The sequence below is a fragment of the Caloenas nicobarica genome, chromosome 19, assembly GCF_036013445.1.
Source record: "Caloenas nicobarica isolate bCalNic1 chromosome 19, bCalNic1.hap1, whole genome shotgun sequence".
Taxonomy (NCBI): domain Eukaryota; kingdom Metazoa; phylum Chordata; class Aves; order Columbiformes; family Columbidae; genus Caloenas; species Caloenas nicobarica.
In genome coordinates, this window is record NC_088263.1 from 7,617,658 (window position 1) to 7,632,916 (window position 15,259).

The window sequence follows — 15,259 nt, forward strand, 5'->3', positions numbered from 1 at the left end:
TCGCATTTCCTCCCTGCACCTTTAAGAAGCACATTGCTCGCCGGTGGGATGGTGTGTGCTAAAGCTGCACAGAGGAAGTTACGCAGCCGGGATCAGGCACGGAGATAAAAGCTCCGATTGTGATTGAAAGTGAGAGCAAAAGGGATTTCAGCCTCGGCATTAACTTGCCAGGGGAGCCGGGGATTGCGCAAAGCTTCCCCGGCCATCTGCCCCTGGGGGCCGGCGGCGCAGCGGCCGCTCGCCGGGCTGGGGGGGTGGTGGGGGTGCGGGTGTGGGGGGGGTTCCCCCCAGCCCCGAAGTTCGCTGCTCCGCCGGGAGCCCCGCGCCGCAGAGCTCCCTCCCGGTAAGGACCGACCCGCAGCGCCGAGCACCGGGCGGGGGGTGCGGGGGGAGCGACGGGCAGCGCGCGGTGCCGGCAAAACTGCTCTGCCCCCCTCTCCCCCGTGCAACTGCCCCCATCTCCCAATTACCAGCGACCCCCCCACTCCCGAAGTTGCTCCGAGGCTCTCCCGGGGTCTCCCCCCGGCTGTCCCCCCGCCCCAGAGCAGCACCGGCTCCCCCATCACGGGAGGCGTTGATTTATTTTTCTTCTTCGGAGTTTGCTCCGTGAACGGCACCTCTCCCGCTTCGCCTACTTTTAACACAGCCCTTGCAGTCCTTAAAAGTCCTTTAGTGTAAAAGAAACCGGGGGCGAGGGCGGGGGGATCGGCGTCGGTTTGCCTGGAACCGCAAACGCATAAAGGAGAGCGGCTGAGGCGAGTGCGATTTACAGGTTTTTCTGTTGGGAGTTTTGAGCTTTGCAGCGTTATTCGGGGGTTCAGTCTCCTGGCACATCGCAGGCACAGCGGGTCTTGCCGAACTTTGCTTTTCAGGATGGAGGGAAAGGGACGATCGGCGTGAACAAGAAGAGGAAAAACTCTCGTTTGCTCGGTGTAGGGGGGGAAGAGCGGTCGGGATTTACTTTGATGGCGACACTTCTGAAACAAAATTGAAAACTCCTTCAATTGAGTTTACTTTCTGTACTCAATTCCAGAGCAGCTCAGTTGTTGCTCAGCGTTGCCGCTTTGATTTCAATAGGGTGTTAATCCAATAATAATAAAAAATGGAGCCAGCTAAATCAAGATACAATCTAATTTTGTCTTTTTAATACTCTGGCTATCAGTCCCCAGTGATTGCTGAGTACTCTTCAAAGAAAACAAAGAGCATTCATTCTATTTGTTCCCATGAACTGCCGTTTCTTAATGATATCAGGTGAAGATTTATTTTCTAAGGATCAAACCAAATCAAACCAGGCAAAACCTGTAATTCAGAGAGTCCCTCTCTCCTGTTTGCACTATGCTGCCTTATTCCAGAGCAACATTGTGCAACTATTTCTGCAAGGGACTGTACGGGCTGAGTGTTGCATCGCAGGCTTGCAGGGAACCTGCACACCTGGCTGATTGACTGACAAGAAATACATTTTCCCAGCAAATTTTCATTTCCCTGGAAATCTATGATATTTAAGCCAGCATTACAATAAACTAATAGATATTATAGATCCTTTCATCCTGGGTTTTTCCCCAACAGCCATTCAAGTGCAAAATACAATTGTTAAGGCTATGAAAATAGATCCATAAACTTAACAACACTGGAGTCCTCATTAAAAGTACCCTGCTTGTTTTCTGTACAATAGTGGAGTCTCACGCTCTCCGCTGCTATTCGGCACTTGGCTGTGACCGGCTTGATGTGATAATTAGGAACTGACTTGTTATAACTGAAAAGACAGCTCTGATGTCAGCGGGACTTATAAACACTGTGTCACACCGGTTTATTATTTTTACTACATTTACTCATAATGTAAAAATAGCAGCCAGTCTAATCTTTCTGTGGAAGTTTATTCAGGTCCAACGCAGCTATAATAGGCTTTTCTTTGAGAGCTGGCAATGAAGCATGAGAGGTAGCTTCTCTTTGCTGAACTCATTCATCTCCATCAGCAATCTTTCAACCAAAAAGGGGGAAAGGGAGATGGTAGCACAGCGGTGTGAAGCCCCCGAGCATGGATCAACGCATCTGTTAACCTGGAGTTTCTGAGCTTTAGTAACTGAGCTTATGAGAGAGCAAATCCTGAACATGCTGTTGAAGCAGACAGCCCTAAATTCTGGAAGAAAAGTTGAGGAATCAAATAGAAAGGGAATTATCCAGAGCTATATTTCTGTTCTGGGTACATGCCTCCCACCTCCTCTTATGAGATCTCCCTCCTGGGTCTAATGCTGAGAGAGGGTTTGACTTTTTTTTATTCAGTTCTTTGTCATTTTGTTTTGTAATTACTTAAAATTTTTATAGCTCTACTGGAAAGAAAACAAAATTGCAGAAATCTTGCTCTAACCTGAAATGAACACTGGGAAGGTCATTGCTCTTTGTATTAGGTGAACCTTAAATGTTATTAGGACTTTAAATTGTCTTTTATTAAATGTTATTGTTCAGATAAATCATATGTGGGGATGCTGGACAATGTATCTGTCTCCCCAACTGTCTTATTTATTTGCTTATCTTTTTAAGACTACCAATTTGTCTGTCTCTCCCTGCTCTGTGTCTGCATATTCTCCATCTTCTAATGACCTATAGCTGCTTCTTGATATTATTTGAAGACCCATTAGAGCTCTTGTTGTCCAGTTGCTGTTACGAACCAGATACTTTAAATGGGGCAGCACTCCTTCCCATCTCCCAAACAGCAGAAGAGCCGTAAGCATCTTACTATAGATTTCTTTTTATTAAAGTTGTATATCTCCCTTTTACAAAAACCTGGCTCATGGCTCGGGAAGCCCAGCTGAGGGCTGCATCTCCTGGGGGACCCCTGTTCCTACAAGTCTTGTTGCTCCATTTCCCCCCACCTTGCTCCCAGCTAATTTATCTTTCAATTTGTTGCAGGTGCTGCCTGCTAATGAACTGACCATGAAAGACAGAGGGGACCTCAGGCAGCAGCATGGTCTGCAGCTGAAAGCTTGGGGAATTTGATGCTCAGTTGGCAAAAGGCAGAGTCAGACAGAAATCCTGGCCAAGACGCAGAGGGAGAAGCAGCAAGGCCAGCGCTGCTCCTGTCACCCCACTGACCGCCCCGCTGGGGCCGCCGCGGATGCTGCCACCCAACGTGCTCACGTGGACACCACCATCCCTTGGGAGAAAGGAATTCTAGCTCCAAAGAGTCTCTCGTCACAGTTGTACTGATGAGCAGATGCCATATTTATTTTATGTATTAACACTCAAAAGCCCAATAATTCTTTAAGGCAGACCACAGTTTAAGGCACTTTGCACAGCGATGCAGTTGCGGCAGACAAGAAGGTTGAGGAAAACCTGATCTAGCACCATCTCACGGCCTCTCCAATTTACTCCTATCAAATTTCATCAGCAACTCAGAACTTGATCTTTCTATTGATTGACTGGAGTCACCTCTAGATATTTTCATGCTGATTTGGAAGCCCTTTCGTACAATAAAAGGAGGGGAAAATGAGGTTAAGGAAGACTTTTGACCACTGATCAAGCAACTCTGGCCAAAACTTTCCACACCAAGTGATTTGCGAAGTTGGCTGCTGTGCAGAGAGAAACTTTCCACATCCAAATACAGCGTGCGGAGCGGGATCATCCCTGTTATCGACTGGATCATTTTTAGATGAGGAGCTTCCATGCTGATCCCGAGAGCAACCCCTAGCCCAGTCGCTGCCTTCCTCGGGACTCTCGGCACTGCCCTCGCCCAGGGACCCCACGCTTGGCCGCAGCTGCCATGCTCCACCTGGTCGCTCTCCTCTTGCGCTGTCTCCCCTTGGCCATGGGACAATATGACATTTGCAAGTCCTGGGTGACCACGGACGATGGCCCGTCCTGGGAGTTTTATGCCTGTCAACCCAAGGCCATGCGGATGAAGGATTATGTGACCGTACGGGTGGATCCGGCAGGAATCACTTGTGGGGACCCGCCGGAGAGATTCTGCACCCATGTAAGTGTTTCCCTCCTTGTTTGATGTGTTAGAACAGACTCTGCTTGCGGGTGGCCAGAGGCAGCGTCCTGCCGAGATGCCATGACAAGGACATTTCGGTTCAGGGTGGCAACGCCGGCTGGTGCCTTGAGCTCTCAGTCTCTTGGTCTTTAAAATGGGGAGAAGTTTTCCTGCCCATCCCGGTGCTGTGCTGGCGAGAGGTCAGCCCTAAAGCCGGGATGGTGCTGGAATGCTGGGGGGAGGATGAGGAGGAGCCGGGGGGGGGGTGCCGAGCAAGTCCTGCTCTGGGTTTTGGAAAAGCTCTGCCCCCAACGAACACACAACCTGAGCTGCTCTGAGCACGTCCTTCTGCTTGCTAAAGCACGAGGGGTTTGTTTGCTGATCCCATTCCAAAAGGCTGCAGAGGCACCGGGGTTTAATCAGAGGTGGACACATCGTCTTGGCGTGAGTGAGAGCGAGGGGCAGGGCGGTGGGGACAGCGTGGCCCCGCACACCGGTGGTTGGTCCGACAGCCACAAATTTCACCGTAGTCCTTGAAAATACGGTTCTCCCTCTCTGCTAGCCTCTACATGAAGAGACTCTGTGGACAGACACTTGCCCTTGTAGTTAAAATCTTTAAGTTATTTTCTCTTAAATATTAATCATCGCATTTCATTCCATGCACCACAAAGCTCAGCAGGAACATTTGATTTATAATTCACAAGGCTTTACGTTGTTAAAAAGAGTTCAGGAGTCAAAGCAAAGAGCAGAACAGCATGGCTGGAACTTCCCCTCCCAAATGTCCTCCAGGAGGGGTCCGAGCGCACATTCAAGGCACAGGGACCAAGCCAGCCCAGCCTGACAGGGTTTGCACTGGGGTGATCACTGGACAAAGTGTCTTCTAAAAAAGTGTATTATTCTTCTGTTACCTACAATGAGAAGGGGAGTTCTCCCTCCAAATCAGTGGAGGGAGTCCCATTTTCTATGTGCCAGCATTACCCAAACTTGTACAGCCCATGCCTCAGTTTGCCACCTAGAAAACACACTGAGCCCAACCAGCTCAGGGCATCTCCTGAAAATCCACGAGAAGAACGCTGCTTTGATACCGAGAGATGCCAAACATTTATGATCATCAGAACATGCCGCCAGTATTTACCCAGTTCCCTCTGGTCTGAGGGGTCTCATTAGTACCAGGGAAGACATTTTCACTAATTCCAGATAAGTAGCAGCTTTTCCTCTTAAAAGATCATTTGAAAAGAAATATTAAGTCAAAGATTGCAAATAAAACAGTTAACTATTGATGGGTCAGTCTGGATTTCCATTTATCTGCCTGGCTGCAGACGGATTAAAAGGTGAATGCCACCAGATTGCTTTCCGCTACACTCACTGCAGCTATTTGCAAACACTTTCTGGCTAAGGATGCTCCAGACTTCAGCTCCACTGACCTCCAAAGAAGCAGAAGACACAAACTGCAATCAGCTCTCTGCATCTCTTGATTCAGTCAATACTGAGCTAAAAATCTTTCTATTCTGGGCACCAGCACTATTTCCTCGTAGCGTACGCCTGCCATGTGCTGTAACACTTGCAAACACCGTGTACAGCCGTGAATGGGAGTTACACAAATGCCAAACACGGATTTGTCTTCCTGTCCCTGCCTCACCCCGGGGTACGCGCCTGGCCCAGCTCTCATCTCCCAAAACAGAAACCGGCGTTCACAGCAACGTCCTCAAGAAATTCCCTGATGAAGAACCAAGCCAAGAGCAGGAGTTATATATTGCAAGGGGTTTGGGGTTTTTTTTAGATTTTTGGGATAGGTTTATGAAGTCCCACTGTATTCATGGCCCTTTCCCCCCCGTCTTACACCAGCACTGTCCTCTCCAAAGGATTAAAAGATTTTAGAAAGGAAGCAGATGAAGAGCAGCCCTGCTGAGGTGAGCAAGGAGCCCCCCAGCACTTAGTGCACAGGGCAGGAGGTGGCTGCAGCATAAACCCAGGCTGTAGTCCAGCCTAAGGACTCAAGCGGTGTGTGCCAAGAGGCCATCAAGGGACATTTTCACGGCCTCTGTCACAGAGAATGACACGTGGCCACTTACTGCTGAGCATCCCCTTATGGTCAGGAGAAAGCGGAATCAGCAAGAAGTGGCCTTTCCATCGCCGGTCCGGGGGGGGGTGACTTGACACCTATTGATGCGCAGAGGATGCGAGGGGAGTTTTTGCTACCCCTGCGCAAAGGAAGCGCTGGACAAAAATCGATGGCGCTGCCCACCGATCGTTACAACCTCCGAGCCCCGGTCCCTGTTGCCAGAGGGGAGGGCTGGTGCTCACACGAGCCCTGCGCAGCTGCTCGGGTGCCTTTCGGTGTCCTGTTACCCTTTTCCTTCAGGTTTTAATTATTTTTATGTAACAGGTGGTTTCTCATAGGACCATGGCTTTCCAGCGGGGAAGTTCTCGCAGTGACTACATTGCTTTCTTAGGTGTCTTTCAAAGCAGCAGGGTACTGTCTGTGCCATTAAACTAATGTTACTCAGAATTAAGCACAGCCTAGCGGGACACCTGCGCTGCTCAGACAACTCAAATAAAAATTGAAGACACACAAGCATCCCTCTGTGCTTAAGGCAGCCAGACACGAGGGAGCTGGACGATGTCCCCATGCGGTACATCGCTGCGGGCAGGGGGAGGAGGAGAGTCCTGGTGAAAGTCAGGACCTGGGAAGATGTCAAGTGTTTCCTATGGGGCTGTACCAGTACCGGGAGGCATCGCACAGCCCGCGGGATCGCTGCTGCGGCTCTAACAACTTCGAGCAGCACTCACAGAGAGTTCTGTGCAAAGGAGGCGTCTGGGGGATTGCAGGAATTATTTGGAGGATTGTTTTTTCTGTTTTACAGCAATTCTAGTCGCATCTGGCTGCTCCTTTCTGGTTGGGAAGCGTTTTGCTGCTTATTGAAGTCGGGGGGTTTGCTTTTTCCACAGTTTCTGAACCCTCTCCTATTCATGTCAGTGGCTTTCTGGCAGGGTCACCTGAAAAATGAATTGTACTTTCCCTTCTGGCAGGGCAGGGGGGGTGGCGGGAGCAGGAGGACAGATGGATAAGTAAATAAAAGCCTGAATGAATCTGAAAGAATGACTGAAAGCTGATAGGGAACAGATCTTTTAGCCAAGGATGTCGAGGGAAGGGTGAGACTTCAAAGATCACATCCAGGGCACGGCATGGAGCAGCTAAATGCAGATGTCAAATGATGAGGGTTTGCACGGCTGAGGAAAGGCCGAGCTGCAGAGGGGACGTGCGGCATTATTCCCCATCCCACCCTCCCCGGGAGGAGCAGGAGGGCGGCACAGCCGGCAGGGTGTTCCCAGGGACCGACAGACTCTGAGATGCTGAAGCACGTCTTTGATACCGAGCAGGGACCTTTGAGAATTTCAGTTTCGAGCGTCAGCATTTTTTCCACACATGATTAAAAAAAAACACCCTACATTTTGCAGGCAATTTACACACAGGGCAGGGAGCAAGCAAACACCAAAGCCAAGGTCCCTGCTCCAAACACATTTGCAGCTCAAGGGGTTTCCATGCCATCCTAGCAAAAGCAAGGCATGGTATAAGAGAGATGTCTGGAGCAGACTGCCTTTTAGGCACCAGCCGTCACATAAAGGCTTTGTGGCTCCGTGACACCCCGGTGAGAGCTCCCCACACCACCAGTGACACAGGGAGCCCAGCTCGTCCTGGGGTGGGAGCGATTTTTTTTTCCACTCCTCCCCTCCCCCAGAGGTGTCAAGACAGTATTTCTTGTTCAAACCACACTCTTTGATGCAGGGCCGAGCTCTTAGCCCATATTGATGGGTCAGGGGTATTTTTATTTGGCGTCAGCATTGTTTCATCAGCTAATAGAGCTTGTTGATTTTGGCACGGGTACGTGAAAGGAAAAGGCTTTATTTATTCATTACACATTCAGCCAAATTTGATGTTTGGTTTAATTCTTAGCTAAACTTTTCTGAATGACATGTGGTTATAAGGCTTGTGCTAAAGAACTATTTCTCTTATCGGACTGGATGCTAAAATTGGAAAAAGCAAACTTTTTTTTTTTGCACAGAAACCCTTTTCCCTACATTATTAGCCCATCTCATACAACTCTACCCAACTGTATGTTCTCCCTTTTCCTTGAGTAAATCAGCACTATCCACTGTTAATTGCAAACCCAGCCTCAGCAGAGGGCTGAGAGACAGGGCTCCCCTTTGTCCTTCCTTATGGGACCTGTACAGCGTTGGGGACAATTATTTTGCCTTTATGCCAAAATTCAGCAGCACAAGAAATCCACTCTCTGCTGTTAAATGGCCCTTGACACCCTGGTCAGGGTTGTGGGGATGGAAAGCCGCATCTTTCTTTTCACATCTGCAGCGTGCTAACAGCCCCTTTCCCCTTGAACCCTCCAGTACATTAATTTAACAGCTGGAAAACATTCCTCTTTCCTTTGAGGAGAGCCTGGAAAAGGCAACTGCTGCCATTTCCATCCAGATGAAGGTTTCCTAACCCATCGCAGCATTGCTTTTGAGCATGGGAGAAAGGGCTGAAGCCTTTCGGTTTTGTTCCCGCCCTAAATCACTTATCAGGATCACGGTTGCTGCAGAGAATGCTATTTGAAGTCAAGATCAGCAGCTCCTTGCCCTTGGGGCCAGACCCTTGGATTGCATGTTATTAGCTGCTCAGCAAATTACACACTACTCCTCTCCTACCACAGAGGCTACTCCAGAGTGCAGTGGGATCTTGGTGTTACAAAAGCAGAGGCTTTACAGAAAATGAAAGAATACAATTCAGCTTTAAATTAGAGAGTGCTGAGCAAACGGGATTTCATCTCACAGTCCGTAGCAATTTCCTTAAATGCCCAGTTCAGGATTCAGCTTGTTGTAAAGTGGGATGCTGCTCCCCTAACAAGGATCATTTCCACTTGCTGATGGAAAAGACACAGCGATAAAAATTGAGCTGTCAAGTAGATTTAATTGGTACACTGAGCAGAAAGTTTACCCCCACCTTGAAAGAGATGGGGAAGAATAAGCTGCTTTTAAGAAAAGCTTTGCTCTTCAAAGGGAACAGTGTCCAGATGGAAAAAGCTGGAGAGAAGTGACTGAAGACTTGCTGGGGAGTGTGGCCGGAGCTGGGAGAACAGCTCTTAGAGCAGCATTAATACTTGCTCATACACCAGTTCTGTGTATGACTTTTCCATAAGAAACTGTTGAAGCTGAAGGGATTCAGGGAAGTCCTTCCTATTTATTTTTTTCCTTTAAATTCATATTCTATAGCATAGATATGATCTCCCATTCAACTTTAAAAGGAATTCTCCCTGCAGACCAGACCACCTGAATGGGAAGGAGTGTTCTCCTACCACACTCTGGTTTCCCTACGTGCAAGTCCAGTTTTAACCTTAGCCGAGCCTGATCACTGTTTTAGACCCCAAACACAATCCGCTCCCCAGAGCAGCTCCACGCACGGTGCCGTGACTCATAGAATGTCCTGAGTTGAGAGGGACCCACCAGAATCACTGAGTCCAACTCCTGTCCCCGCACAGGACACCCCACAGCTCACACCGTGTGTCTGGGGACGTTGTCCAGTCTCTTCTTGAACACCGTCAGGTTGGGGCCGTGACACCTCCCTGGGGAGCCTGTTCCAGTGTCCAGCACCTCTGGGTGAAGAACCTTTTCCTCATGTCCAACCTGACCCTCCCCGGGCACATCTTCCTGCCAGTCCCTCGGGTTCTGTCCGACTCCAGCCTCTGCCTCCGACAATTCGCACAGAAGGCGAGTGAGAGCAGCGTGGTGCCAGAGCGGGCAGCGGGGTCACCCACCCGTGAGCGGTGCCACGAATCTCCAGCAGCCACGTACCTATAGCTCAGCACCCGTTTAGCTGCGCACTCCAGCGTGGGCAGTGTGTCTCTGCTCACCCAGAGCTGAGCTCGACATAGATGCTGCCACCACCGTGTCTACCCTTGGACCTCCACATCCCTTTTTGGGGGAATATCCCAAAAGAACTAGCACAGATGCAACTGGTTTTTACACCCAGCCGAAGGGTTTTTGAGCCCCTGTCCCTGGCCACATCGGCTGCTTCAGTTCCATGTGCTGCACTGAGGGGCTTTGGAGGAACCTCTAAAGCAGATCGCAGTCCTGCCCTTGGGGACAGTCCCCACAGCAGCCACAGCACATTCTGGGCTGACCACAGCACCATTCCTGCCACCAACAGGCACCTGCTGAAACATTACCCTTAAAACAGAGCATAAAGCAGTCAAATACTTTGCATGCGACAGCAAAAGCAGAGTGCTTGATGCAGCAGACACAGGAGCCCCGAGCAGAGGTGGGTAGGTGGGTGCAAGGGTACCCACCACCCAGCCACACTCCCCCCACAAAGGCTTTGGGTGGGATTCGCACCCACATTGGAGGACCACAGCAGCATCTCTGCTCCCTCTCCTTTCCCACCCACAGCCTCCGCGTCCTGCCCTCCCCCATTCAAACTATCAGGGCCTCTCTTACAGAATAAAATATTAATAGCAGCGTAGCAAGCCTCTCTGCAAAGGCTGACTGTATTGAGCTTACGAGGCGCACAAGCTTTTAGAGAGCAGGACACTTTTCCTACTTCCTAAGCATTTTCTTAGTCCTGAATCAATAATGCACTCAGAGCCCAGCGCACAGGTCACTGCCGTTGTGCTCCTCCCGGTAGGGGCTGCGGACATGGATTCAGCCCCATAGCAAGATGCACGGGCTTAATAATCTATCAGAGAAGGGATGGGGCAGGATCCAAGCAGTTTAATTTGTAGACGAGCTTCAGGGAAGTGCCCTGGGAAGAGCAAAGCTTGCAGCTCTTGGTTACAGAAAGTCCGGGTTTGGAGGCGAGCTAAGAAGCAGTCGGTGGGATTAAACACCTGAGTCTCTGAACGTGTGCCCACGGCTGAGGGGTGTCTGGGTCATCAGCTTCTCATCTCAGGCTCTAGGTCACCCCGTAATCCCCAAACCTACAGAAGGAGCGGCTCCAGGGGTGCAGCCCCGCGGGGAGGTGGGTGCGGAGGTGAGCCCAGGGCGCCAGGAGGGACGGGGTTAGAGCGGCTCACCGGAGGATTAGCAGCTGGCAAAGAAAGAGCTGCTCAAAAAATGATTCCATGGGAGGCCAGGCTGCGGGCGACGCGTGTGTGCGCCCAGCGCAGATGAGATTATCTGCTTAGGAGTGGAATTTTCCGGGCAGCATTAACCCTTGTATCGCCCACAAATCGGCTGCACAGGCATTTCTCAGGACAAGGTGCCGGGCAGTGGATCCAGCAGCAGAAGCCGAGCTGTTACTGGGCCATCCTGGGGCTTTGGAAATGGAAGTGCTGCCCTGAGGTCACCCTGCAAACGGTGGCCCTTCTCAGAGGGGTCACCCGTGGACAGGGCTGGTTTCAGTCTGGAGGTTCAAATTCACCGTGTCACCGGATTTTCCGACCGTTTCTGGCTTAGCCAGAGTGGGCGTGAAGGGATTTGTGTCTGTGCACGAGCGGTGCTGGCTGTGTTGTGAGGGCAGCCGGGGGACTTGGCTCAGTCCCTGTGCACGATGAGCACTATCTCCCTCCAGATCCTCCCTCTGTGCCGAGGGTGCTGCTTGGGGATATCAGCTCCCACAGAGGTTGCACCATCTACAGCGCAAAGATCAGTTCATGTCCCTTTCATGGAGGTACTAAGCAGAGTTTCACAGACAGCATGAGGTGAGAGCAAGATTTCCTTGTCCCTCATGTCAAGATTGGGTGAAGCATCCACTGCTTTGCCCAGCTGAAGGTGCGCGGGGGAGCATGTTGGGATGGAGGCCCCAACATGCCCAGTAAAGCCTGGACCTGCTCCTGAATCATAGAATCATTTTGGTCAGAAGAGACCCTCAAGGTCATCAAGTCCAACCATCAGCACAGCCTTGGCACTACCCCATGTCCCTGAGAACCTCATCCATGCATCTTTTAAACCCCTCCAGGGATGGTGACTCCACCACTGCCCTGGGCAGCCTGTTCCAATGCCCGACAGCCCTTTGGGGAAGAAATTGTTCCCCATATCCAATCCAAACCTCCCCTGGTTCAACTTGAGGCCATTTCCTCTCACCTTATTGCATGTTACTTGGGAGAAGAGATTGACTGCCCCCCTTGCTACAACCTCCTTTCAGGTAGTTGTAGAGAGTGAGGAGGTCTCACCTCAGCCTCCTTTTCTCCAGCCTAAACAGCCCTGAAATCCCTCCCTGCCTCAGTTTCCCCACCTGGAGATGGGACATTGCGCTGCTACGGCACGACCCTGTCTGGCACTGGGATGTTTCCCCACAGCTGGAGGAGAGAAGGGCACAGTGCTGAGCTCAGATGAAATATGAACGAGACGCATCTCGAATTCAGAAGCAGGCTGGAGGGGGAAGGGGAAGAGCAGCCGCGAGTCAGGGTTGAATCTCTTCTCTGCCGGAGAGACGTGCCCAAGGGAGACCGAGAGCCCGGAATGAGCGGCACGCCGGTCGGCGAACGAGTATCTGCTTCAGGCCAAAGGCAAGAGGCAAAAAGCAAAGCAAAGCGTCTCGCTGAGCGCGTCCCGGCGTGCGCTGGCCCAGAGCCGTGCCACAGCGCCGGTGGTGCCGCTTTCTGCTGACTCACGCTCTCCCGAATCCCGCGCGCTGGCAGAACGCGTCCCTGTGCCCGTACCGAGGGGTGACCTTGTGCTCGGACACCCTCCGATCCGGGAGGACGGGGACGGAAGCGGAGGAGCAATCAATCCCCCAAACCACAGCTCGGGGAGAGATGGAGGGAGTGACATTCAGCTGAGCCAGAATTAGCAGCAGATCTGTGGAGGAACCCCATTTCCACCCTATTAATAATTCATTCCAGCTCTGCCTTTACCTGCTTATAAACAGCTTGTTAGCGAGGATGGTTTTCTCCCCCTTTGCTGTCTCTGCCCTAATAAAAGCCCTTTGCAGATGGCTGCGGGGAGGGAGACGACAAAGGGAGGGCACAGGAGCGAGAAGACCACCCCACCAGCCCACCATGAGCATCCCATCCCGGTCCCTGCCAAGGCTCCCAGCCTGAGCTGCCCTTCCCCTGCGGAGGAGAAGCTGTGGAATAACCCCGCACCGAACCGCGGGGGCCTTGCCAGGATCTGCCCACACGCACGGGCTGGTTCAAAACAACATCTCTTGGGAGGGCTGGCACGAAGAAGGGAGCGATGCCTGCGGGGTGGGCAGGTGAGGGGGTTGCTGGGAGCATCCCCGAGCGGCTCTTGGGCAGCACAGGGAGCCTCAGGGTAAACGGTATCTTCTACTGTATGAGAGAGCTTCTAGATTATCCAAAATATGTAGAGCTTTGCTGAAGTGGTGTTTCAAAAGAAAAAAAAAAAAAAGAATAGGAGGATACACATCATCTTGAAGAAAGCTATTAAGATTTCATTTTGAAAAGGCACATTTTGCATTCGGAGCACCCCCAGCATCTTGGCAGCCAATGTGGTGGTGCTGGCCCTGTTGGGGACCCCTCCCTGCACCCCAACAGGGCTCCCTAAAAAAACACAGGCAAAGCTGTTCCCGAGATGTTTGCTGGGTTCAAGTCACAGCTGTGCTGTGGGAAAAGCCCGTTTGGGCACCAGGGGATGGGGTAATTAGTGCAAGAGGAGCAGACCCTGGGCAGGCAGCTCCGTGTGGCTGTCCCACAGCTCCCGGTGTCCCCACGTGTCCCCAGAGCATAGAGCAAGGAGAGCACAGACCTCCCCCAGCTCCCGGGCACGGGGCTGTTTGGCTCAGGAGGGGCCTCGTAATTCTCCTCAATTATCTCTGTGCTCCCGGCCATCTCTGCTGGTGAGTTACGCCACTTACCAGCTGTTGGAAATAATCGCTGTAAATTAATTACGGCTGTTTCACCCCTCTGATCCCTCCCAGTCCATGAATAGAGTGAAAATTAATTGTCAGAGAGTATTTCCAGTTCTTTGGGAGTCCCATCCTGGCCACTGGCAAGTTACAGTTCATGCCCTGAAGCATAAGATTTAATTACTCACAAATGTTATTTTTGATCATAAAATCACCTTGTCTTCTCATAAACCCAGACAGAGCAGTTGACCCCTCAGGCCAGAAGCAACTAGAGTGAAAACACCCTATAACAACATTAGGACAAGCCTGTGTTTTCTCCCAGGTAGATGCAATTCTGTTTGGGAAAGATCATCACATCCTGGAGCAGTTAGCGGAAGAAAAACCAAGGAAGTTTCCCAAAACACGCGTCACTCAGTGTGGCCCTTGTCAAAAATTTGTGCTGCAGAAAATAGATTTAATGCAGTATCAGTGGGGAAGATAACGGCAGTTGTTGCCAGACCTAGGTCAGGAACAGCATTTCCCTACCTGGCAAGTCATTTCCTGGGGCTGACAGGCACCGGAGCAAACCTGCAGCCTGGCCGGGATGGGGACAGGGATGGGGACAGGGATGGGGACAGGGATGGGGACAGGGATGGGGACAGGGATGGGGACAGGGATGGGGACAGGGATGGGGACAGGGATCCCTGCAAAGCCGGAGCAGAGCCAGGAAAGCCGGAGCAGGGATGGAGGTGACACAAAGCCCCACGATTCAATCCCGGTGTGAATAAGGGGAATTTGGCCAAGTGTAAGGAAGCAGGAAAGCACACGCGTCGAGACAATCGTTTCAGCTTTACCCTGCAGCCTCCTGTGCAAATGGGTCCAACTTGGTGCTGGATGGGGAAAGAGAGGGGGAGAAAATAAAATTTAGGGGGGAATAGGTTTAGGAGAGGCAGTGATGGAGCGGGTTGGTCCCCCTCCGCGCATTGGGGACCCCCGTGTCCTACAGCCGTCAGTTCTCCCTGTGGCTTGTTCCGGGAAGGGGACTCTGCGGGACACCCGCAGTGGCACTGGTCCATGGTGGGGATGTTAGCAGGGCAGGAGGATCAGGTGCATGCAGGAATTTTGCCGATGTGATTGTTCTGCAGGATCTGGAGGAAATTTGATACAAACTTCGGTACTTCGTTGCTGTGCAAGGCAACACAGGGACTTTGTGAACCTTGTCAGCTAATCTTTAAGCCCAAATCAGAGGCAGGGCTGTAGGTGTCCTAGGAGAAGCAGAAGGGCTTTGGGATGCAGTTCTGGGGGAAAAAAACCTCTACAGAATAAGGGACCCAAGAGAAACCCACCCAACAACATAGATCTTTGTGCCAAATGAAAACATTTAACTTTTCCCCCCCTTGATAAAAATCTTCCTATAAAAAAGCCAAGGGTTTCCTCCTCCCAACTGAAAAAAATACATAGTTTGTATTTCTGAAACTAGTCCAAGTTGCTGAGACCTTGCAATTACTCTT

General features: G+C 51.2%; 1 protein-coding gene across 2 annotated transcripts in view; it reads left to right on the plus strand.

The window, feature by feature from the left end:
• The first annotated feature begins 268 nt into the window (after positions 1-268).
• NTNG2 (netrin G2) overlaps positions 269-15,259 on the plus strand; it is a 44,837-nt gene continuing 29,846 nt past the window's right edge. For both annotated transcript variants that reach the window (XM_065648527.1, XM_065648528.1), the window contains exons 1-2: positions 269-343; positions 2,908-3,970. In XM_065648527.1, the coding sequence (XP_065504599.1) occupies positions 3,758-3,970 (213 nt within the window). In that variant the 5' untranslated portion in view covers positions 269-343; positions 2,908-3,757. The remainder of the gene's footprint in view (positions 344-2,907; positions 3,971-15,259) is intronic.